The sequence below is a fragment of the Grammomys surdaster genome, unplaced genomic scaffold, assembly GCF_004785775.1.
Source record: "Grammomys surdaster isolate TR1022 unplaced genomic scaffold, NIH_TR_1.0 239, whole genome shotgun sequence".
NCBI classification, from domain to species: Eukaryota; Metazoa; Chordata; class Mammalia; order Rodentia; family Muridae; genus Grammomys; species Grammomys surdaster.
The window spans coordinates 50,925-74,961 of NW_021604684.1; the positions used below are offsets into that span (position 1 = coordinate 50,925).

General features: G+C 34.7%; 1 protein-coding gene across 1 annotated transcript in view; it reads left to right on the forward strand.

The window, feature by feature from the left end:
- The first annotated feature begins 12,976 nt into the window (after positions 1-12,976).
- The window catches only part of Dcc (DCC netrin 1 receptor), a 189,181-nt gene continuing 178,120 nt past the window's right edge, over positions 12,977-24,037 (forward strand). Inside the window, exons 1-2 of the mRNA XM_028774187.1 lie at positions 12,977-13,015; positions 16,645-16,786. Of these exons, the coding sequence (XP_028630020.1) occupies positions 12,977-13,015; positions 16,645-16,786 (181 nt within the window). The remainder of the gene's footprint in view (positions 13,016-16,644; positions 16,787-24,037) is intronic.

Sequence of the window (24,037 nt, forward strand, 5' to 3'; positions counted from 1 at the left end):
AAGAAAGAAAGAAAGAAAGAAAGAAAGAAAGAAAGAAAGAAAGAAAGAAATCCCTTTAGATGAACAGTAGCATTGAGAAATCAAAAAAGAAAAAACATTTTTTTCAGTTTTCCTCTTATTGAAAATAGATGCTTTCCCGTACAATATCTTGATTGTATTTTCTCTTCACTCCTCTTCCCAGTTCCTTCCCACCACTCCTGCTTTATGGATCTAGTCCCTTTCTGTTGTTTCTTGAAAAAAAAAAAGGCTTCTAAGTGACAAATACCAAATATGACAAAATAAAATAAATATAATAAGGCAATTCACCTCACATAGAGGCTAGACATGGCAACCCAGCAAAAGGAAAAGAACTCTAAGAACAAACAAGCATCAGAGACCCACATGTTCACACACTCAAGAGTCCCATAAAAAATGCTAAGCTGAAAAGAATAGTACACAGAGGACCTGGTTAAGACTCTGTGTTTATTATTTCAGTCTCTGTGAGTTCATAAGATTCTAGCTTCTTTCATTCAGAACAAGTCTTAACCTTGTTTATCTGATGTCCTCCATCCCCTCTAGCTCTTTCATTCTTTATCTTTCCTCTTCTGAGATGTTCCCTTAGCTCTATGGAGAAAGATTTGATGAAACATGACATTAAGGCCTGTGTGTTCCACAGATTCTCTCTGTGTATAGTCTCACATAGCTCTCTACATCTGTTCCTGTCTGCTTCAAGAAGAAGCTTCTCTGATGATAACTGAGTAAGCAACTGTCTTTGAGTATAGCAGAATATCGTTAGGAATAAAATTTCTCCTAAATATTATATATACGTTTAGTTTTACCAAATATAGAATTTGATTACCTCTGTCTCTGGGCTATTTAGTCTCCTGTTCTTGGTCACTCAAGCAGTGTAGCGTATGGGTTCAGTCTTGTGAAATTGGCTTCATATCAAAACAGAAATTGGTTAACTAATCCTATAAAATCTGTGCTACCATTGACCTAGCATATTTCACAGAAAGGAAAGATTATAGGACAAAAGTTTTGTGACTATATTGGTGTTTATAGTTCCTCATTGTTAGCCTAAAGAGTACCTTCACACAACAAAGGTATGGAACATAGGGGTGAAGGCTCCATGTAAGCAGCAGCTAGACTTCATGTTCAATACATTTTATAGGTTTGTCCTTGGCAATGAGGCCTATTGTCAATTTGCAGAGAGCAGCCACGGTCTTAAAAACACCCTGGGTTTGGGGGGATTTCTATTTTGGCAAACAATTCAATTGAATGCAACTAGACTCCAGTAATGAAAGCCCCATTTCATGAACTGATATGGCTAGATGGGAATTCATGTTCCCCACATTACAAGACCTCAGTATTGTTGCCTTCATAGATCTTGGAAAGTTTCCTATTCCCTTCTATATCATCCCTCAGATTGTTACTCATTTCCTGCTGTCTCTCTCTGGTTCCCTCCTTCTATCCTATCACCTCTAACCATCTTCACTTCATTCTATCATTCCCATCCCTACCTGCTCCCAGTCTACTTGTAAGTCTATTCTGTTTCTCCAATTCTCTCTTATATCTGGTTTAGTGTATTTCATTTTATGTTCATATAGTTGATGGACTTTGGACTTGTGCATAGTGAGAAGTATAGATCTATTTGCATTCTTCTACATGCTGGCATCCAGCTTGATGAGAACTATTTGTTGAAGATGCTGTCCTTTTTCTAGTATATATTTCTAGCTTCTTCATCAAAAATTGGGTTCATGGTGTGTGGACTTACACCTGGGTCTTCACTTTAATTCCACTAATTAATGTGTCTGTTTGTATGACATTATGAGGCAGGTTTTATTGCCACAGTTCTGTAGAGCAACAAGAAATTGGAAATGTTGGAACTTCTTCAAGTAGTGCTTTTTATTGCTTAGCATTGTTTTACCTATCCTGGTTTTGTTCTTGTTGTTGTTTTGTTTTATTTCCTTTTTCCATGTGGAATTGAGATTTGTCGTTCTGAGATCTCTGAAGATTTGTTGTGTCCTTTTTATAGGGAATCCATTGAATCTGTAGATTTCTTTTGGTAGGATGACCATTTAATATTGTTAATCCTATCAACTCATAAGCACATGAAATCTTTCCATCTTCTGGTATCTACTTCAGTTTCCTTCTTCAGTGGCTTTATGCTTCTATCAAGCATTTGCTCACTTGCTTGGTTGGAGTTATACCAAGATATGTTATAATATTTTTGGCTATTGTGAAAACTGTTGTTTATCTGACTTGCTTCTCAGTCTATTTGTTATTTGTACATAGGAGGATTACTGGTTTTTGTGAGTTAATTTTGTATCCAGATCTGTGTTGAAGGTATTTATCGTCTGTAGGATTTTGTTGCTGGAATTTTTAAGCTTATATACATATATGTATATGTACACACATACATACCTACAATATATACATATATTCATATACATTATATATGCATGTGCACGTGTTTATGCATATACATATATGTAAGTATATATGTATATGCACAAACATACATATGTATACATATATGTATATACATTCTTTCTAATATTTGTTCTTCTTTAGGCTCATTAACATCTACATATTTCAGAAAAAAGAATAAAGGTTAGTTGGATTAAAATGATCACTATATAACTTTTCTTTATCTTATACTTTAGAGAATGATTCATTTACATTGTTGAAACTAAATTATTTCCTATTTTATTGAATAGACATTGATCTCAATTTTATTGATTACTTATTCTAGAGTCATTTTATTCTTCTCTATCAATGCTCATACCAATAACATTTTAAGCAATCAGCTATAATGTAATCAGTAATTAGAATTATAGCCAACTACAGGTACTAGTAATTGTTAATCAATTAGCTACATTATGATTGCAGGTTTAATTGGAGTGCTGACTGAAGTATTTATAGTTGTTCATGCCTCTCAACATTAAGTAATATCTTTCTGTGTTTAAGTAGGAAGTGTTTATAGAGAACACACTCCCAACTAGACCCAGGAAATTTCGTGAACATAGAAGGAACTCTACCAAACATTTTCACAAATATGAAAAAAAGTTAAGTCCATGAATCAGAAGCAGTCTGGCTGGCTATTGGATGAATATGTAAAATTGAATGGGCTTGTTTGTATATTAGCAGTAACTTTCTATACAGACATTTCTGTAGGTCCTATTTGTCTGGACTGGGAAAATTCTGGTACATTTGTATAGGAAAATAGCAGTCATTAAAAATTGATACTACCTCCATTTTGTCATGATGCTGCAATAGATATTACTAAACAATAATTGGTCAGCCTTCACAAACATTAATTAGGACATATATTCATAGAAGTCAGGTAGTTGAAATACTCACATTGCAAACATGATTTGATGTGTACTCTTTCTAAGTAAACAAAATTTCTTCTGAGTCATTTGAAATTTAAAAGACAGGCTAAAGGTTAGAAAGATACATTTTTAACTGTCCTTACACAAATAAAAGTTGTTTATTATTTTCTAGGTATTGAATTACAGACACAGAAAAATAAAGAAGTAAATTCTGGACAATACATAATCTCTCTTCTATGTTGACTGTGTCATAAATTCTCAATATAAAATGAAGTTTTCTCTTCAAAACAAAAGAAAAATACGGTTGTTCTAAGTGAACATGATTCTCTTTGAGTACAATTCCTTGAGCATAAAATGCATTCTGATACCCATTTCATAACTTATGATTGTAAAAAAAGAGCAATATCTGCAGTGTACCCCAAAACATTGGGGAATTAATCCAGATTAATGTGTTTGTGTTAAACCTAAAAATCAGCAATATAAATTAGACATGCTGGCACTGACCCATAGTACTAGCATTAGGGAGACTAAGGAACGAGCTTTGTGAATTCTAAGCCAAAACCTTTAACGAAGCATCATCTTATGTAAGAAATGAGAATGCCTTTTGCTTGTGTATTGAGAGTTGGACCTGTGACCAATAGACAGCTATTTTATCATTCTGTCTGATTTGACCATATGCCTTTTTATGATTGCATTGTATATGGCATTAGTTTTAATCCAGAAAATCTATTGATATATGTATATTTATGGTTTGGATATAAAGAGTACATAGTAAATTATTCCATGAGCCAGCTGTCTGCTGGCATTACCTAAAGATGAAAACTGGAGAGAGCCATTCCATTTATTACATCCTCAGAAGGAATATTTATCAAAATGTCTCCTCCCTCCATATCTAGCAGAAGAGCTCACCCAGACATTGGTGGCTCTGGAGGCAGTCAGCTGTGAAGATGAATTATGTGAATCTGACCTATAATCTTACATGACATTTTAAACTCAAACATTTTCCCATATTTCTCCACACAATTAAAATATTTAGTCTCACTTCATTTTATGAGACATAAATAGCTATGTAAGTACTCTGTAATTACTGTACATTGTAACAAATGACCTCATAAATACATTGTAATGTCCCATGTAATTACATGGTTAAGTCTTGTCTTTGAGACGGCTGCTTTCCAATGGAAAGCCTGCTAGTTTCTGAGATTAATTACTTGGAGACTAATTTGACAGTTTGCTTGAAGATATGCTTCCATTAAATAGCCACTTGCACTTGTTTTTAAAGAGAAATTTGTTTCATATGCTCTTATTTCCTTCCTCAATATTGACCTCACTATCTGTGTTCATCCCGGAATATTTGCTGTGTCTAAACATACTTTACACAAAAGCCAAAGGGGCACAATTCTATACAGAGGAAATATGAATGGCAATTATATTTTCCATCAAATACTAACCAGAATTTTGATAATAATTTTGAAGTTTCTGGTTTATTACTTTTAAAACATATTGGAATATAATGTATAAAAGTACCAGTATCTGTTCTTGGTCAAGCACTAGGCAACTGATGTTTAACTTTAAAAAAAAAGCTGGAAGAAGCTGAGGAGGAGGGTTACCCAGTAGGAGGTCCAGCAGTCTCAATTAATCTGGACTCCTGAGATCTCTCAAACGCCGGACCACCAAAAAGACAGCCTACACTAATTGATATGAGGCCCCCAACATATATGCAGCAGAGGACTGCTGGGTCCGTGTTCAATCAGAGATGATGCACTGAACCCTCAAGAGACTGATGGCCCCAAGGAGTTTACAGGTCAGGTGGGGTGGGGATTGGGGGTAGGAACATCCTCATGGAGACAGGGATAGGGGAGGAGGTATGGGATGTGAAACAGTCAGATGGTCACGGGGGGGGATATAATCTGGATTGTAAAATAAGTAAATAAATAAATAAATAAATACCTGAGTTACAGTGACATTCATATCTTAGTATATGCTTTTGGTATTTTAAATTCATCATGGTTATTCTTAATAAATGGGTATATATAATAAGTGAAATAATCAGTTTTGAAGCTTTATTTCTGTTTCACATGGGATATCCAACCATCTGGTAAAAATCAGAAGCCTACAGTGATATCATTCAACTGACTGCTCAAACAATAAGTTAATTTCATTATTACAAAACAACAGAATGGAAGAAGAAATCAATGAACAAAATATTTTTATCTTAAATTAAATATGTCTTGCATTCTTGTGACTTTGAAGTGTATAGGTTTACATACAGCTCCCTTGATGGGTTTTTCACTTTTCCCATATTACTTCAATACCAAAACTATTCTATTGCTTTTAGTGGCTTCATTTGGAAGGAATTAATAGTCTTAAAATAAGACTTAGTGATCTCTGAGAGTCAGTGGGTCTCTAAACATTCAGCATACTTCTAGGGAATGACTTAAGCACTATAGAGTAAAATCTATCAATACTGACAAATTCTAAAATGATTGCACATAAGATCACTATATCACCCACTCTGGAGAGCAACAAAATTGCTTTATTGTAATGGAATTTTGTCAAAATGTGAATACCTCCTAAAATTATATTTTCCATTTTGGGGCTCAGAAGAAAACAGGCCTGGCTAATAGATTATGAGTAGCAGTAGCAAAATATAAGGTGGAAAATGCTATTTTAAGTCCAGTATCTTAAAGCACCAAGGAGTTACATTCATATGAACCCGGCTTATTTTTTTTGTTCATTTGCGTGTGCTCTCTCTACCTTGTAGTATATTTTGTAATTCCAGTCATATTATTTGTCAGTTTACAAGTTCTAGGATAATTATATGTTGTTTTGGAAGACATCTTAGGTGTCAGGAAAATTTAATTGATTTTATTCCAATAAATGGAACTGTACATGTTCATATCTGGCAGTGGGAAATCAGTAAAGTATTTCTGTACTACCAATAAGACTATGGCAAAATCAACCATTAAAGAAACATCTCTTCACACATTTCGATGAATGGGTTTAGACTGTCAAAACGATACTAGTTTTGACTATCTGTATCCTATTTGCAATCAGATTAAGATTTTATAAAAGTAATTCAGGCTTTTATTCACTTACTTATTTGTAGGACTGCAAAATCCAAACATATAAAAGGATATGTCTTGGGGACCCAGTATTTGTAAACTTGCTCTGATTTTCACCAGACTTTTGTATGTGTCAAAAGTGACATATATTCACCAATCCAGTCTATAAAGTAAAATTAAAACAGGAGCAAAGTGTTGTAGTTTGCATTACAGAGCTTTTCTACGCCCTTTTAAAAAGCAGGACAGGATGCACATAAGAACCTGTGGCATACAATGACGCTGTCAGGTAAAATGTTCTCATTAATACTTAACAAATTCTGAAAAACTTCAGGGCAAAATAAGATGTCTCCTGCTTATCTATGTTACTATTCTTAGTAAATAATCTTTTGTCAGCACAATATTGATCTCTGTCTTCTTAAGCAACAGTTCAGAACAGAAGGCTAAATAGAGCATTAATAAATAGCATTTTCTCTGTACAAGATATACAAATTTAGAAGGCCCCAACTATATTTCTATGTAACTGTGCCTCAATGCTGGTCTTCACTTATCAGTGGCTTTAACCATTAAAGAGATTTTGAATGTTTATTATGTATAATAAATGTATAACCTGATACCGGAATTCTATTAAGCCGATCATTTACAGGCTCCTGTAGACCTTAGAGCTTCATCTATAAATAGTAGTTTTTAAATGTCACTTCTAAAATTAAATTTGTTTTATGACAATTTCATACATTTGTATAAGTCATACTGAATTATAATTCATAATTTGTCTTCCACATTCTCTTAACCATACCAATCTCATCCCTGTCTATCTTCCACCCATCCTCAATAAATGTCTTTCTCATGTTCCTATTTCTTCTGTTTCATGATCCACTGAGTTTAACCAGGAACATCTGTGTAATTTGGGTTTGGAATGGGCTCAGCAGCACTGCATTACCAAAGGCAATGACTCCTTTTTTCCCAGCATCCATCAGTAATCAATGGTTCATCAAGAAGAGGTGGGGTCTTTTGGGACTAGTCAGGTGCAAGTTCAAGCTAAGTATTAAAAGTCTGTGAATTAGTGACAGCTGTGGTTGTGTCGTGTCTAGAGGCTAGCACTTCATCTTACTTTTTATCCTGCTCCTTCTGCAATATTCTCTTAGCTTAAAAGGGAGAGTATAAATATCTTGCATTAGGATGGACCAAAACCATCATTTATTCTCAGCATTTTTGATAGCCACAGGTCTCTGAATTTACCTTAATTTATTGCAAAGAGAGTCTTCACTTATTAAGGGTTAGAGTATCCTTTGTCTATGTGTATGTGCAGATACTTAGAAAGAGGGTTAATAGTAAATCAATTTAGTTAAACAACAATACCAAGTCCACAACTTTGACCTAAGTCTTGTTCAGGAAGGGCTTATTGGCTAGATTTGCAATTCAAAAGTGGGTTCACACCTTTAGGGTAAATCTCAAATCCAATCACAGGGTGGATGTTTGTTCCCATAATTGATAGAGAAGTGGTCACATTGTTTCAGACACAAAATAAAATCATGGCAAGTTAGGTTCAAATTTATTATAAAACAAAGCAGTATTTCTTTTATAAATTAAAATTTGATTATAAAATTTTAGTTAAAATCAGGTTTTTTTTTATTTGTATTTAATCATTCATTCAGAAATTTTACAATCTATATGTAGTGGTGATGAACTTCAGTCTTCAACTTGAAAGTCTTTACCAATTTTCCTTCTTGTCATTGTGACTAATAGTTGCTCACATGAATTCACTAATATAAATTTTGATATGCAACTCAACATTTTATCATCATTTCTTTGGAAGAGATTATATATTTTTAATAATAAAAATAGATCATCAAAATATCAAGAACATATATAGGATATCATAATGAATCATTGTCATTTTTATCAAATCCACACTTCTTTAGCACCTAATGTTTATAGGTTTATATAATTACTACATTAAATTTGTAGGATTTATGTAGTTTTCTAAAAGGAAGAAAAGGTTTACGTTCTGTTAACAAAGTTATACACATAATTGATTTTAAAATATTGCTAATTAGTAGATTTATTCAGTTCAAACTCCAAATAGATGTTTACAACATCTATAGGAGATATAGTAAATGCTAAGATAAAAATCTAAAAGTTAAATATAAAATGCTATCTTCGTGCAATCATATGTGACCATTATTATTTACCACTAACTTCCAGGAACATCATGATAGGTTTTCTAGATTAAGATCAACCTCTTGGAATGTCTATAAAGAAATGTCATAATTATTTTAAGTGATACCGGAAGACCCATTTTAACTGTTGGTAGGGCCGTTCTATCAGTGGGAGACCTTGAGCTGTATAAAGTGAAGTTGTAAGCTGAACACTACAGTTATGATTTGCTTTTTCCTTCCTTACTGTGACTAACTGCCTCATTGCTGCTGTGCCTTACCCAGCAATGGTGAACTATATCATTGAGCTGAGATGAACCTGTTCCTTCTTCAGTTGCCATTATCACAGCATCAGAAGAGGAAAATGAGAAAATCTTCTTTATGATTTTATTGTTGATACTATTTATTCTGAATGAAAAGTTAGGAAATGGTCCTTAGTCAACTGTTCTCTACATTTTGACTTATAGATTTCTGGAATAGTTTTCATCTATTGTAAAAAGAAGCTTGTTTGTTATTACAGGTAAAAGAGACACTTGTTTATGAGTGTAATGATAAATATTTAGAATATATTATATTTATATGATTAGAAACTATATCTTTTTAGGAAAATGGCAACAGTAGGTTCTCCTCTAGAGTGAATGACAGCCCTAGCTGCAGGTAGTTGGCTATTTTTACATTTCTCGACATTGATTCTGTTACATAGAATGGCCTTTAAATCCATTTAAAGTTACCCCAAAGATATAACACCAAGATTAAACCACTGGAGATATCGTGTTGGACTAGCCAGTTATGGTTCACAGGTTTTATAACCGGATATGTAGGACTATGGATTGCTTTCCTCCCTTGGTAACTTACATAGCATCTTCAGGCATTGTGAGATATTGTCCTGTGGAAGCAGAATTCCAGGTCAGTTACAGCTCAATTCGTCCATGCTTTATATCATGTGAGTTATATCAATAACACCTCAACAGTGTGCTGTCAATAACGACTTAATATTCTGGGTGATAGCCGAGTAAAACGTGTATGTATTTAATATTTACCTATGTTTTTTAGACACCGTTAGTGTCGTCCCTACCATCTCTCACTCTCCACTTTAGCCTGTCTCTCCCATGTCACATTTCCCACTTCCCCTTTCAGATCATGTTTGTCCTGAAATCCCTACCCTCCAGATACTGCCACCATGGTACTTTTCCCTGTCTTGTATTCTGCAGTTACTTCAGGTTATGTACTCACATCTGAAGACTCAGAGAGAGAAGCCTCAAATAAGAGCACAGTTTGTCTGCCTGGTTCTGCTTTATCTCAGTCAGTAAAATGTGTTCTACTACAATTTCCCTGCAAATTTCATAATCCTATTTTTATTTACGGCTGAATAGAATTCTATTGTGTATACCTAGTACATTTTTTATTATGCACTCATCAGTTCAAGGACATCTGGATTGCTCTAGGGGTTGTGAGGGCAGCAGCAATGGACATGGCTACACAGGTGCCTGTGGTGTGGGGTGTTGAATCCAGTATAGCTGACTTATATGCTAGATCTACTTTTAACTTTTTGAAACCTTACATGTTTATCTCCAGAATGACTGCAGAACTCTATAAAATGACCAACAATGATTGAGAATACCTCTCTCTATGCATGCTTGTCAGGGTTGGTTGTCATTTGTTTCCTTGATCGTGAACCCTTTTGACAGGGTAAAGATGCAATCTCAACATAGATTTAGTTCACATTTCTCTGATTGCTACAGATTCTGGTAACTCTTTAAGTGGGTTGTTTATCTGACAATTTTACCCCAGTGAATTATTATAATCTACTGAGCTGCTTATGTCTGACACATATGCTTTTAAATTATTATTTTTCCTCTTACTACTGAAATTTGGAAAAATAGACAACTTCTTTTAAATGAGTTCCTAAAAAATATTTATTGAGTAACTTTATATTTTAAATATTATTCCTGGTTTCTCCTTGCTCTATGCTTTTTCACTACCCATGTGTGATGTTTCCATTTGGTAAAATAAAAAAAATAGGATTATATTCCATGCAAGCAAGTTGCTCACAAAATGCATATGGAAAAATAGTAGCTCTTAATGTGTTTCTTGCCAATTCATCTCTCTTGGTTCCTCTGTCAATCTGAAGCAGAAAAATGCTAGATAAGTTGTCAAAAACAAACAACAACATAAAAAACCCACCAAAAAATTTAAAAAACCCAGAAAACAGCAACAACAAAAATCCCCTCCAAAATATCCATATTCTCAGTATTGTTATCTTGTTTCTTATTTTCTTTCCAAAATAATATTCCACCTTTTGAATGACTCATTGACATTGAAGGCACTGATTGAGTTTGTGAGCAGAGGGACCCTCTAGCATGTGATCTCTGTTAGCTAGGTACATTCTCTGTGTAGTATACAAATCAAAGTCTGGAAAAGGATACTACAGAGTGACTGTAACTAAGGATACTAGTGGGTAGTACAGGAGCTGTGTGCTCTTTTGAAGTGATTCCAGAATGTCTAATAAGAAGTGATTCCAGAGTGTCTAATAAGAAGTGCATGTGACCAAATGAGGACAGATAGTTTATCTCAGTATCTAAACCATTTCTTAAGAGACACAAGCCACTATAAGTACAGAGAGGAAATGGACAGTCTAGAATGGATTTCAAACTAATCCAGAACTCCCAGATCCATGTATAGTTCCAGCAAGGTCATTCTGAATCTTTTCAAATGGCACTTCCCAACCCATTCTAAAGGAAAGCTTGTCAAATACCACCACAGTAAGTTAATTGAATTTATTCTGAGAGAGAACTGCAAAGCTACAAATGGGTCAGATCTCATCTGAACATCCTACCAGAGAGCTGAAGCATCAGTTTACTATGAGATGTAGATTTGAAAATTAGAAGTTTGAAAAGGAATAGAGTCTTATGACATGAGCTTCTGAGAAAAACTTGGGTTGATGGGCTTGTCAGTTATTTTTCTTGTTTTCTTATGCACTGTTCACATGCATATAGATGTAAAGGCAAGTAAGCTGTGAACAAATGATGCCCATAATACAGAAAAATACATGTCCCTGATTTAGACAAGACTATCCCAAGAAGTTTTGAGTGCACCAAGTAGATCATCTAATAATAATTAAAAATTTGACTCTTTACCAACCATATTCACTGATACAACCTTGCCATCTTACTCTGCAGTTTCCCATGTTCCACTTTTTCTACCTTTCCTGAGTTGAAATCACACATAGAATTATACATGGATGATTTACTCATCACGTGGATGGGTGATAGGGATCCAAATTAGATCCTTATGTTTGCAAGGAAAATTATTTTTCCAGTGAGCTATATCCACAGCCTTCTTTTTTTTTCTTTTAAGTAATATTAGTAGGAGATTTGGGGGACTATATTGCCGAAGAGCAGCCCAATTATAATGTAAGTATAAAATGAGAACACTGAACTCAATAGTTAGAAAATCTTCCAGTATTGCCACATAGTAGCCTCAGGGTAAACATTAATTGAAGTCTATAACTCAGTAGACTCCACTGGGTAATTGTTAATTGTTAGAAGGGTCGGAAACGGTGAAAGCCAAAACTTTTAGGTGACCATAAATATGAATTTGTGGGGTTTTTAAAATTCTAGTTTTTCTTGTTAGTTTCTAAAACACTTTAAGCAAAGAACATATTCATATTTACAAGAATGTGTAGCTGTGTAGGGGTTAGGGATTTGGAGACAAGAATATGGCCGGGAAAGTAGGCATTGACACCTTCTCAGTGTGCATGCTGATCCAATTTCATGTATCTACCATTATCTGAGACTTTCTTAGTGTCTTAGAAGAGCATATTTTTCATATTTTGCCATCCAATAAATCCCATGTTCTCTAGCTATCAGATATTCCATGACCTGATGTTGCTTTAGGATGTTATAACATTTTGATTTCATTATTACTTTCCTATGGTTGACCTTATTATTATTTCCTATCTTTAAATGTCTTTCCACCCTCTCCATAAAGTTCTGGTCAAATTTGAATGGTGAACTTTTTAGTAAAGTGTACTTGGTCATATAAGACATAATTAATCTTTGCATCTTGTGCCTTTAAGACAATCTTCTTTAGCTCTTGGCACTCTGCCTTTCATAGTTTATGTGTCTTTCTTCTGTTTAACCTGGTGAGCTATGACTTGAGTTTTGCTTAGTCCAGTGTATATGTTGTGAATGAGTAATGACTAAATGAATAAGATTCATAATGATGTAAGCTTTCTTTGAGAGGCACTATTAAACTGCAATGAAACTCCAGCTTTAGAATCACGGTATTTTCATCTTCAATACTCTCTTATCAATTGTGGGACACATGATTTTAAGTTACTTCACCACATTACATTGTAGTCTATACAACAGACCAAAAGACAAAATAATGCATTGCAACTCACAAAATTATCAAGACTATAAATTCATCTTTCATGTAGAGCATGTACCATTATCCTGTCTATGGTGGATTAAATATGGAGGTAATAAACACTAAAAGTAAAGGGATCTACTGTCATATTAGAGTATTTGTGGAAGGCAATAATTCCAGTAATTCCATGTTCTCCTAAAGTTAATCTAACACGTTACATAAGTTAATCAAGTGATATAAGGAATAGTTTATATAATGTAGAATATTATATTCAAAATTTGTGTGATTGTTTTACATACTCCAACTGTAAATTATGGATTTGTGAGACTGTGATCGATCCTTGCCATTGTAAAGCCTGTGTCTATGAAATGAATAATCACTAAAGTACCACAATTTTAATATTCATGATTCTTCTGTGGTCTTAGGCAGGACAGTGGAAATTTTGTTGGCCTTTATCCTGCTTTCTTCTTTCAAACCTCACATTGGAAATGAGTGCATTTTTTAATTGGCATTTTATTTTCATTATCTGTTTTTATTAGTAACTTTATAGGTTTTAGTGTCCCTTAAATGTAGTGCTGGCATCTGTTTTTTTGATGTTACTAAATACAAGAAGATAGTGATGTGTCTTATGGAGAACAGGAATTAAGTAAGCTGGGTTGGATATTAAAAATCAATTTTAGCCAGTAATATTAAATAAAGTATTTTAAAAGAAAACCACAAGAAGCCCATGTTATAGACAAATTGACATGCATTTTGTAATAAGACCCTGGAAGAAATCCAAATTACTATTTTCTGTAGCAGCAATGTTTCAGTATTGAGAATTGGGATTTCATGAGGTTTTAATAGAAAATAAATGTGGTAAATATTGAAAATCTACTGTTTGCCACATTTTATTAATGTTAGGATACTTAGTAAAGAACTTTATCTTCCATGACTTTATCTGCTTGTATGAAATATTCAATTATTTTAAAGCAGCAGCTATTTAGTAAGTGACATAATGATCATGGATAACTCCTTCCTTAGAGAGCAAGGTCCTGCATTAGCCATCCTTTCCCAAGACCAAAGAAGGTAAAAAAAATCTTGTCATCCAGACTCAGGAGTCTATCCCTTGATGTATGTTCTGGCTTTTTTCTGAAAGCTGATCATTTATTCTGCTACTCCCAAAGAACAATTTTTAATGATTAATTTTGTAAATAAATATAAATTTTGTCAAAATACTCCATGTTCATCATCTTTGAAAAGTTAAATAACACCAACAAGAGAATAGCGAAGCTCAATAAGCCATGAAAAGATCTGATTTTGGCTTTCATTCTTGTAACAAGCATGAAATTGGAGTTGAGGAAATTTACATCAACAGCGAAAGTTAAATTTTACTCGTGTGTAATCAAGCCCAAAGTGTCAGTGCCTCTGCAATTGTCCTGTATTTTATTTTTATAACCTAAGTTTTTCCTATATTTGGATTTAGTCAAAATCCAATTATTCAGTATATACTCTTTTTGAATGTGGTAACTTAGCATATCAAACTATATCAAATTAGTATTTTCCTTTTTGAAGACACACAAACTTATAAAAGTGTAAGCAAATGATATTTATAAGAACCGTGATACTCTGAATTGAGTCAGGCAGGTAGTTAAAACTTACAGGCTCCCTTCACAAGGTTGAATCTACTAGGGCCCTTAGGTGGTTTCAGTAAATGGTCTTTTTGAGAACCCTGTAGGATGAAAGACATTGACTGGGCAGTCTGCCTGGACACTAACTCTAGTGTCCTACTTCCTATGGTCCATCTGCTATAGGATTTGTTCAGACCATTAGATACAGAACAAAACCAGAGAATGCTGCTTCCTATATTATTCAGAAGGCAAAGAGAGAGGAGTAGAAGTAGAAAAATTACTCAGTAAGGTAAGCCATAAAGGATTGGTCCCTGAACCCGTTACACTGGCAACCCCTCCCATCTTATCTTGCTCAAAGATGACAACTTTAATATTTTGAGAGGTTTAACTGCCTGTTTACTTTTTGTTTTAATTCATGGTTAACTCAAAGCCATACACACTCATAATCTGTGCTTAAAACCATCAGAATTACTTATAACTTGCCATTTCTTGTCTTTCTTAATTCTGCGGGTCTTTAATTTCAATGATCAGAATTTTAAGGAATATCTTCACTGTTTGATTCTTTATGTTCTATACTGTTGATTTTTAAAAATTTTGTACCCAGATACCTCTCACAAAGATATAGCTACTATATTAATGTGATTCTTTTACATTTGTTCTGTTAAATACTTTGTGATCTCCTTTAAGCTAGTCCCAAATTCTTCTACCACGTATAGGTTCGGCTTTTATTGGCAGGTTAAGTAACTTTTTACCATCCTTGTAGAAGATGTACATCTTCTTTTGTATTCTGTGTTTTCTCTCTCTAATTTTCTATCTCATATTTGCTGCCTTTCCATTCTCTCAATTTACCATTTGTATGTTAGAAGTTATGGACTAGATTTTAGTGTCTTACCCTTTCTGTACAATTTACTACAGTCTTTTTTCCCTTCTTAATTTTTAAATACATATTTCCATTTATCTTCCAATGTATCTATAGATGTTTCATTTTTACTTGCATATTTTTTAGGCTTATTTACTATCTAAATCTTCATGTGTTTTCATTATAACAAGGGTTGAGCAATTTACCCTAGATTTCTGGTGTACAATTATTGTATTTTTCAGGGCTCTTTTGTATGTGTTATTATTATTTCTCTCAGGACATCTTATTGTGCACTTCTGCCTTCATTTTGTCTCAGTGTGTGTCACAGGCTCTGATGGTATCTGATCATATAAAATTACCATTATATATAAAAGTGAAGTTCTAAAACTCAGACTTGCAAAGGGCAAACACTGGGTCCTGGTGGGACTTTGGTTAAGTTATGGATTCACTGTTGGGGACTCAGGCTGGGTTCTTTTTGTCTAGTTCAAAGTTCTTAATTTTCTGTCACGAAGGGTTATTTGATATTGCCCCTAGCTAACTTAAGTTCCCTTGTGTACTGGATGAGAGAAAAAAAATATGGATGGCTCACATCTCTGACCTGATAACCCCTTCCTACATCCCTGCTCACTGGTGTGCCTCTTATCTGAATCTGTGGCCTTTGTGTTCAACAACTCCTAGCATTGAGCTCCCCGCTACTCCAGGCAGTGAGGGTTAGTGGACTAGATTGCTGAATGTAAGAAGCTACAGTTTAAATCCGATTGAAGCTTTCCAAGTCATCTCTCTCCAGCAGCATGCCTCAGTACCATGATTAAGTTGGATAGGAAGCAAAAAGGTCCAAGAATCGGGTGATCTTAAAATGGAAATTAGCTTAGTTTTTCATTAATTTATGTTTTATTTTAAAGTTCTTAGGCTTAGCTTTCTCCTTTCCCTTAAGAATACACCAACCTGTTGGTATCACTCATCTGATATCTCCTGTTCCTGCCTTTCAGTGGATTTTACTGTTTAGAATCCTTTCTTATCATTTTAATGATGGTTGCTTCAGAGACATGATATTGCACATAGTCAGTCAAATAACTTGTATACATCTGTACTAAAATAAAATGAGTATGTTGCTGTTAGACTGTAGGAAAGGACTTCACTTGGAGCCACGCCTGATCATTCTCGCTTCTCTGATTTATTCACACCTGTGCTTGGGTTACAGCTTTGACCCTGCTCAGTTATCTTTCTCTCTTCAATGTCTTCATTTACATTTATTTTATTTTTATTTTACAGAGTATCAAAGTAAGCTGGCTCCCTCCTCCATCGGGAACACAAAATGGATTTATTACTGGCTATAAAATTCGACACAGAAAGACTACCCGCAGGGGTGAGATGGAAACACTGGAACCAAATAACCTCTGGTACCTCTTCACAGGTCAGTGTTCACACAGCGCAGTCTGGCAAGCTTTTGATGAATTAAATGCTTTAGGAATAAAATATACTCTCACTTCAAAGGAACATCGACTTTTTTTTTCCTGGCAGCTGACATTTATTGGCCTGAACAAGAATAACCTTTATATTTTTAACTTTATGTGCCCTGTAATGCTTTCACTACCCATTTCTCTCTGTACCATCATCTCAATAAGTGTATCATAGAACTTTTACCTATGTTACTTCTCAGAATTGCTGACTCAGAAACTCTTAATGCCTAATAACTTTTAACTTTTTAGTTAACAACTTTTTTTTTCATATAGAAGAAAGACTTTATTGGAAGTTTGCTTACAATTTCAAAGGGTTACATAGAGTCCATGATCATCGTGCAACAGGCAGACAAGCATGTTGTAGCTATAGCTGAGGGCTTTATCCTGATACAGAGGCATAAGGAAGGGAGAGACACATTGGAAACTGTGTGGATTTTTGAAACCTCCAAGCCTGCAGTGAAATACTTCCTCCCATAAGGCCCCTAAATCTCCCCAAATGGTGCCACTAACTAGGAATCAAGTATTCAAACTTGAGCTTATGGGGGCCTTTCTCATCCAAATCACACTGAGGCTAAACATAGCTTCCTGTGCTTGTTGGCCAAGTTTGTCCTCTGTTAAGCTCTTGAGACACGACTATTCTAATGAAATGGTGATATATGTTTTTCTTTGTGGGCCCCCTCCTCATCACAAATGTCAAGATAAAGTGGAAATTTATAAAAAGAAGGAATGAAGCTGGGGGGGGGGGTGGCGCACGCCTTTAATCCCAGCACTTGGGAGGCAGAGGCAGGCAGATTTCTGACTTCGAGAGTTCGAGGCTAGCCTGGTCTACAGAGTGAGTTCCAGGACAGCCAGGACTACACAGAGAAACCTTGTCTCAAAAAACAAAACAAAACAAAACAAAACAAAACAAAACAAAAACAAACAAACAAAAAGGAATGAAGAGGGAGAATTCTGTGTTTTCTATAAGTCCATAAATCTACTTTTGTAGAAATACTGGTGGAATTCATAGGAGGTTAACATTCACTAATCAATATTTATTAATAATCACAAAACTGGATCCAATTTTCATAAAGACAATTCTCTGATTTGATGTCATGAGAAAATAAAGTATTTTCTTATAGTTTTGTAACGTTGGTGTATGATCATCTATTTTTCTAGTGAACAGACTAACAGAACGTCTTCTAAATTTATCTCAGTGAAGAGTTATGCTCAGGAGGGCAAGAACAAGTAAACTTGGGAAGTAAGAAAGGAATGAGCAGATATTTTCTTTTAAAAGAATAGTAATGCAATATTGAGTTGGGAAGTGGCCATGACTTTGGAATAAATGCAAAGCTTGGAACACTTCATGGACTGACTCTGGGAGGTCATACAAAATGTTCATACTATGTGCAAGCCAGTAAAAAACCTCCCTTGTTTGTCACTGGGCAAGCAGCTGACTATATTGCATTGCTCAAGGCAAGTCTTTGCAAACCAGAGCTTTTAGTGTGTGCTAATTGGAGCTATCTCCTTGCTCATCATCACTTTATATGATAGCAAAGTGGTAGCAAGGCTCAGAGTTTTATAGATCTAGAACTAGTTTGAGGTAGGTCTATGGCCTTGAGAACAAACCAAATTGTAATGGTTCACCAGAGTGATTCACAGTAGATGTTGAGCAAATTAGAGATGTCACTTGTATTCATTAAATTTCTCAATGTTGTGTCAAAGTGCTCGACAAAAAGTGACTTAAGATTTCTTTTGGTTCATTTTTGAAGAGTGTAGTGTATCCTATCATGAAGTCATGGTACAGGAACATGAGGTTTACATGGGACTGCAATCAGAAAGACAGAAAGAGCTCTATGATTTTCTTATCTGGGGATGTAGACCTTGTAAAAGAATCACGCACATTCATGATGGGACTGCTTTCCTACATGGCAATTCATTCAAAGACATTCCCAGAGGATTGTCTTCTGAATGATTCCAATGACAGTCAAGTTAACACTCAAAGAAGATTAATTATCTAATGTCAACCCCTGGCTCAGTAAGTTAAGTGCTTGTTATACAAGTACAATAATCCAAGATTGGACAAGCAGCCCTCATGTAAAAAAAAATTATCAGGCCAGGTGTGGAAGCACAACAACTGTAACCCCACATACAGCATGGAAGGGTAAACAGAGTCAAGCAAACCTCTAGAACTCAGTAGCTACCCAGCATAGTTAATTAATGAGTTCAAATTTATATGAAAGAATCTTTCTTAAAACAAAAAGAAAAAGAAATTTAAAGATCAATAGAGGAAGATACCTGATGCAAACCTCTGGTCTAAACATATACAAATACACCATGCACACATGAATGAGCGCAGCTGTACACAAATACCCTGATAAACACACATAATATCCATTCCTTGTCACAGTGACATTTAAAAACATAATTTTGAAACTATAATTTTTCCACTTGATCTTCAGCAACTTATAAACTTCTTTAATAGAAAACAAATGTAGTTCCTTTGTAAAATCCTCAATATGTTCATGAAACTAACATTGTTTAAAGTCCCTTTTAAGACACAAAGCAATCTTAACCATGAGCTTATCTGTGTAAATAATAATTAGCAAATTATTATCATGAAGTTAAAACTTCATTACTATATACCTCCTTTACTGGTTTTCGGATATTGAATATTTTATCCATTAGAATACCGTGTCCAGTTAATAGTGAGTTAAGCAATATTTGACCTGTGTCCTGTTTATTGTAAAAACAAAAACAAAACAAAAACAAACAAACAAAACCTTTCAATGATACAATGAAGTCTCCTCCCCTCATTTTGTCTGTTTGTTTGTCTGTGTCTCAATATCTCTGTTTCTCTCTGTAGAAGTTATACACGGTCACGCGTTCTTCCTCCCAACACCATGTTCTCAGAAATAAGACTTAGACTCAAAATATAATTATAAATACCTTGGCTGTATAGCTAGGCTTTATCTTATTAGAGCACGGCTTCAATTTATCCCATTTTTTTAAATCTACATTCATCTATGGGACTAATTACCCGAGCTAATATATTATGTGTTTGTCTTTTCACATTTTCCTAGGCAAATCTCTTACCTGGCTCGATCACAGAATTTAGTCTCCTCCTGGATGTTAAACTTTCTATTCTACCCTTTTCTATTTGCCATAGGTTTTTTAATTGAAAGATACAATACATAGGAATCTCTCTCTCTCTCTCTCTCTCTCTCTCTCTCTCTCTCTCTCTCTCTCTGCGTGTGTGTGTGTGTGTGTGTGTGTTTTAGTAGTAACACGTTTCTCTTTGGCCATTGGAATTTTTAAACACATAGTATGGAAAAAATGAAATTATCTATTATGTTATAAGGAAACAAGAGTAAACAATAAATTGCATTCATGCTTTAATGAATAAAAAATGTACTTCTGCATAATTATAAAGGAGAAAGTGAGCAGGGAGGAGATATGGGATGTGGAACAGTTGGAGGGTTGACTAGGAGGGGAATAAAATCTGGAGTAAAAAAATAAAAATTAAAAATTAAAAATAAAAGAATAGTAAGTGTTTCTATTATAAGAAAGAATTCAAAATATTGTCAATGTAAGTTTCATGCTAGCACTCTTATGAAGTAACGGGTGATGTGGCCACACTGGGTTCATTTTAAGCTTTGTACTTTTTCCCTTCCTGCCTTGCCCTTTCTTCACATGACATCTAGTGAGGAGCCCCGCTGTCAGAACTGTAAGTGTATTTCAGAGGCAGGAATAGAGCCACTATCTCCAGTGAACTAGAAATGGTAGACCTGTAACTGTGGGAAACTATCAGTTCTATTATTATGGCCCTGCCATCCCTTGCTTTGTGTTTGTGTGTATGTGTGTGTGTGTATCAAAACGAAAGAGAGAGTAAGTATATCATGGAAGTTTGCTATATATATATATACATATATATATATATGTATATATATATATATATATTACTTTGTCCTTCATATGTGAAAGATCCAGTATTGGAATTCTTTGGTGTAAATAAATATTTGGTTTTATCTTTTAAAAAAAACAAAGAGAAGGACTTTGTGGCATATAATAATAAAAGATCAACTTTAAGCAAGATCAAGCAGAGAAAGGCAACCACCAAATTCTTAAGCTCCAAAGCCATCATCTAGAACTCCTACAGACATCCTTAGTAACCATCACGCTTGGGATGCCTCACACATCTAACTCCTCTACAAGCTGCAAACATAGCTGCTCCTTTCTTACCTGCTCTATTTTTTTTTGCTTCAACTTTCCACATCATTAATGTCTCTGGCATAAACAACATTCCATCTCTCTATTGCTTTGATTTTCCCCTCTACAGCTTACTACAATGGAATTCTACTCACAGCCCAAGATTTACCCCACAAAACCTAACTCTGCCTGCCACAGTTTGTCTCAGTAATTTTCTAGGACCTTGGTTCTAACCTCCATGATATACTTACTCTCTCTTTCATTATGCATGTCTGGAAAACCAGCAGTACATAGAGAGCACTGGCTGCTACAAGCTACAGATCCATTCTGAATGCCATCTGCCACAGCTATAGCTGTAGCTGTGTATTTTGGCAACTGAGCTCCCTGCAGTGGGTGTTTTGATCAAGGAAACCCTCTAGCACAATACCCAATTCATTCTCTCTTTTCTATTGAACTTGCAATTTTACAACTTGAAACCCCTGATGAGTTGACTTCAGGACACCTTTACTGTTTTCCAAGTGCATAATAGCCTGTTTCTTTTTAGTGGCATCAGTCTCTTTAACAATTACAAGCCTTCATTTCCAACCAGGCTTGACAGCAACTTGGTAAATATGTTCATAAAATTTTACTCATGAAATACACGTTTATATTCTCACTGTCTCTGATTGTGTCTCACTGTCTCTGTGTCCGTCTGTTTGTCTCTGTCCCTCTCTACCACTGTCTCTTTCTGTGTGTCTCTCTCTATCTCTGTGTGTCTCTGTCTCTCTCTGTCTCTCTCTATCTCTGCCTCTGTCTCTCTCTCTCTCTCTCTCTCTCTCCCTCTCTCTCTCTCTCTCTCTCACCAATACACATCATAAATTTTGTACTCCCTTGACATAATAAACTACTTATTCCATTTACCTTTAAATTTGGCCTCACTAATTTTTTTCAGGAAATGGGCAAAAATTAGCCAGATTTGGGGCATAACATAACATGAAAAGCATCTAGCCCAGCTCCCAGTACAGTTTTTGTTTCCTCCAGAAACAGCACAAGCACAGATTAGGCTTCTCTACTGGCAGAGCAGTCCTATAGGAGTATATGATATTTGCACACTCTTTCCAGAATTGCTTGGCTTAAAATATTCAAAGGCTCTCTACTCTTCGTCACTTAAGTATTTCTATGTCTGTCCCACAAACCAATTTCAGATGCCTACATGCAATGGGATCCGTTTCATCACATTGTCTGCTAACAAATAGGGACCATTTTCTGTATCAGTTACTTTTCTTGATGCTGTGTCATAACACTTGACAAAAGTAACGTAAGGAAAGAAGAGCTTATTCCAGTTCACATTTTCAAGGTAGAGGCCATCATGAATGGGAAATTATGGTAGCAGAAACATGAGGTAATGGCTGCAGTGTATTCACATTCAGAGAGCTGAAACAGATGGATGCTAGTGTTCAGCTCCTTCAGTCTGATCCTCCAGCAGATAGGATGGCACCACCAGTATGCAGGGTGGCTCTTTGCACCTCAGGTAATCTTTTTTGGAAGTGCTTCAAAGATATTCTAAGAGGAAGAACTCCTGTGTGATTTTAAGTCAAGTAGAGCTGACAATGATAAGCCATTGCAGCAGCTTATTATGTGATTGTGTGATTAGGGGCAAACTAAAACATATCTTTGTAGCAAGTAGAATTATTGATATTCTATTTAAATCTACCTATGTCTAGTGAATAAACTATCACTGCCAGTGGAAAGATTAACAACATATTTTTCCTCTAGACAAGTTATGCAGCAAATATTATTTATAATCATAACACACACACACACACACACACACACACACACACACACCACATTTTGTCTTTTCCTTAGCCTATAGTCTTTGATTTCAAAATAACCTAGTTTGTTCCCATGGAAATATTGCCTGTACGATATTATTGTAATTGTGAGAATATTTCCAATGTAGATTCTAGAATATAATACTGCCTATTTTAAAACTAGACAAAAATCCTAGGTGGGCATTGTTGAAGTTAAAAGCCAAATATAACATCCAATACACGATTTACAAAGACTTCAAAAATTCAAGTCTATGATATAGTTTCCTTAACCATGAAGAAGTAATATGAAAGATAAAAGTAACTGATGTTAAAGTAAGACTTATATGCTTGATAGAACTTGTGGTTCACAATAAGACATGTGGTTACTTTGAGAAAAATAAAAATTTTGAAAAATCTCACAGAAAGTGTTTTAATACGTCTAAGATTTAATATTAGACATACAGAGGCATGAGGACATTTCATTTCTCCTTTTTATAGAATACAGCGGGTTGGTACCTTGACATTTTCTTGTCAATGAATTACTTGTCACGTAAAACATTAAAAATATGAAATAAACTCTGTTTATAAAATAACAAATGGGCATAGAACATAGACACTAAGGACTGGAAATTCCATTGAAAACACTCTAAATTGCCAATAAACATGATAAAACGTTCAATCTCATTTGCAAATAGAGAAACAGACATTATATTAGTGATTATTTTCTTTGATTGTAGTAACAATGATAAAAGTAAGTGGCAGTATATTCAGGAAGCACATGAATAATATGAATTTCCATACTTTGAATATAATCCTAGAATGTCATTGAAAACACTGTGTATATGTATTATATGCACATGTACAAAAGCATATTATGTATTGTGAGTTAAATTTCTTTCCACAGAGATACAATACAGACCCAGTTTTCCTAATTTTAGGATGCATTCTAAGGTATAATTTTATTTTTACAATACTTTTAAACAAAAGTAATGTACATTAGAGTATGACTATCATAGAAAACAGGCTTTAAAATTATAAATAACTTTAGCTAATAGACTTTTTAAAGACCTGTCATATCTTATTTATTAAAAGTTGTGTGGAATAGAGAAATAACCTGTCACATGTTAAAGAGTTAAACATTATTCATTTGTATTGTGCTCACTTAAATCCAGTATGATTTCATTCTGTCCAAAGGATATGTCTGCAAGTGTGGTTGAATGCTGA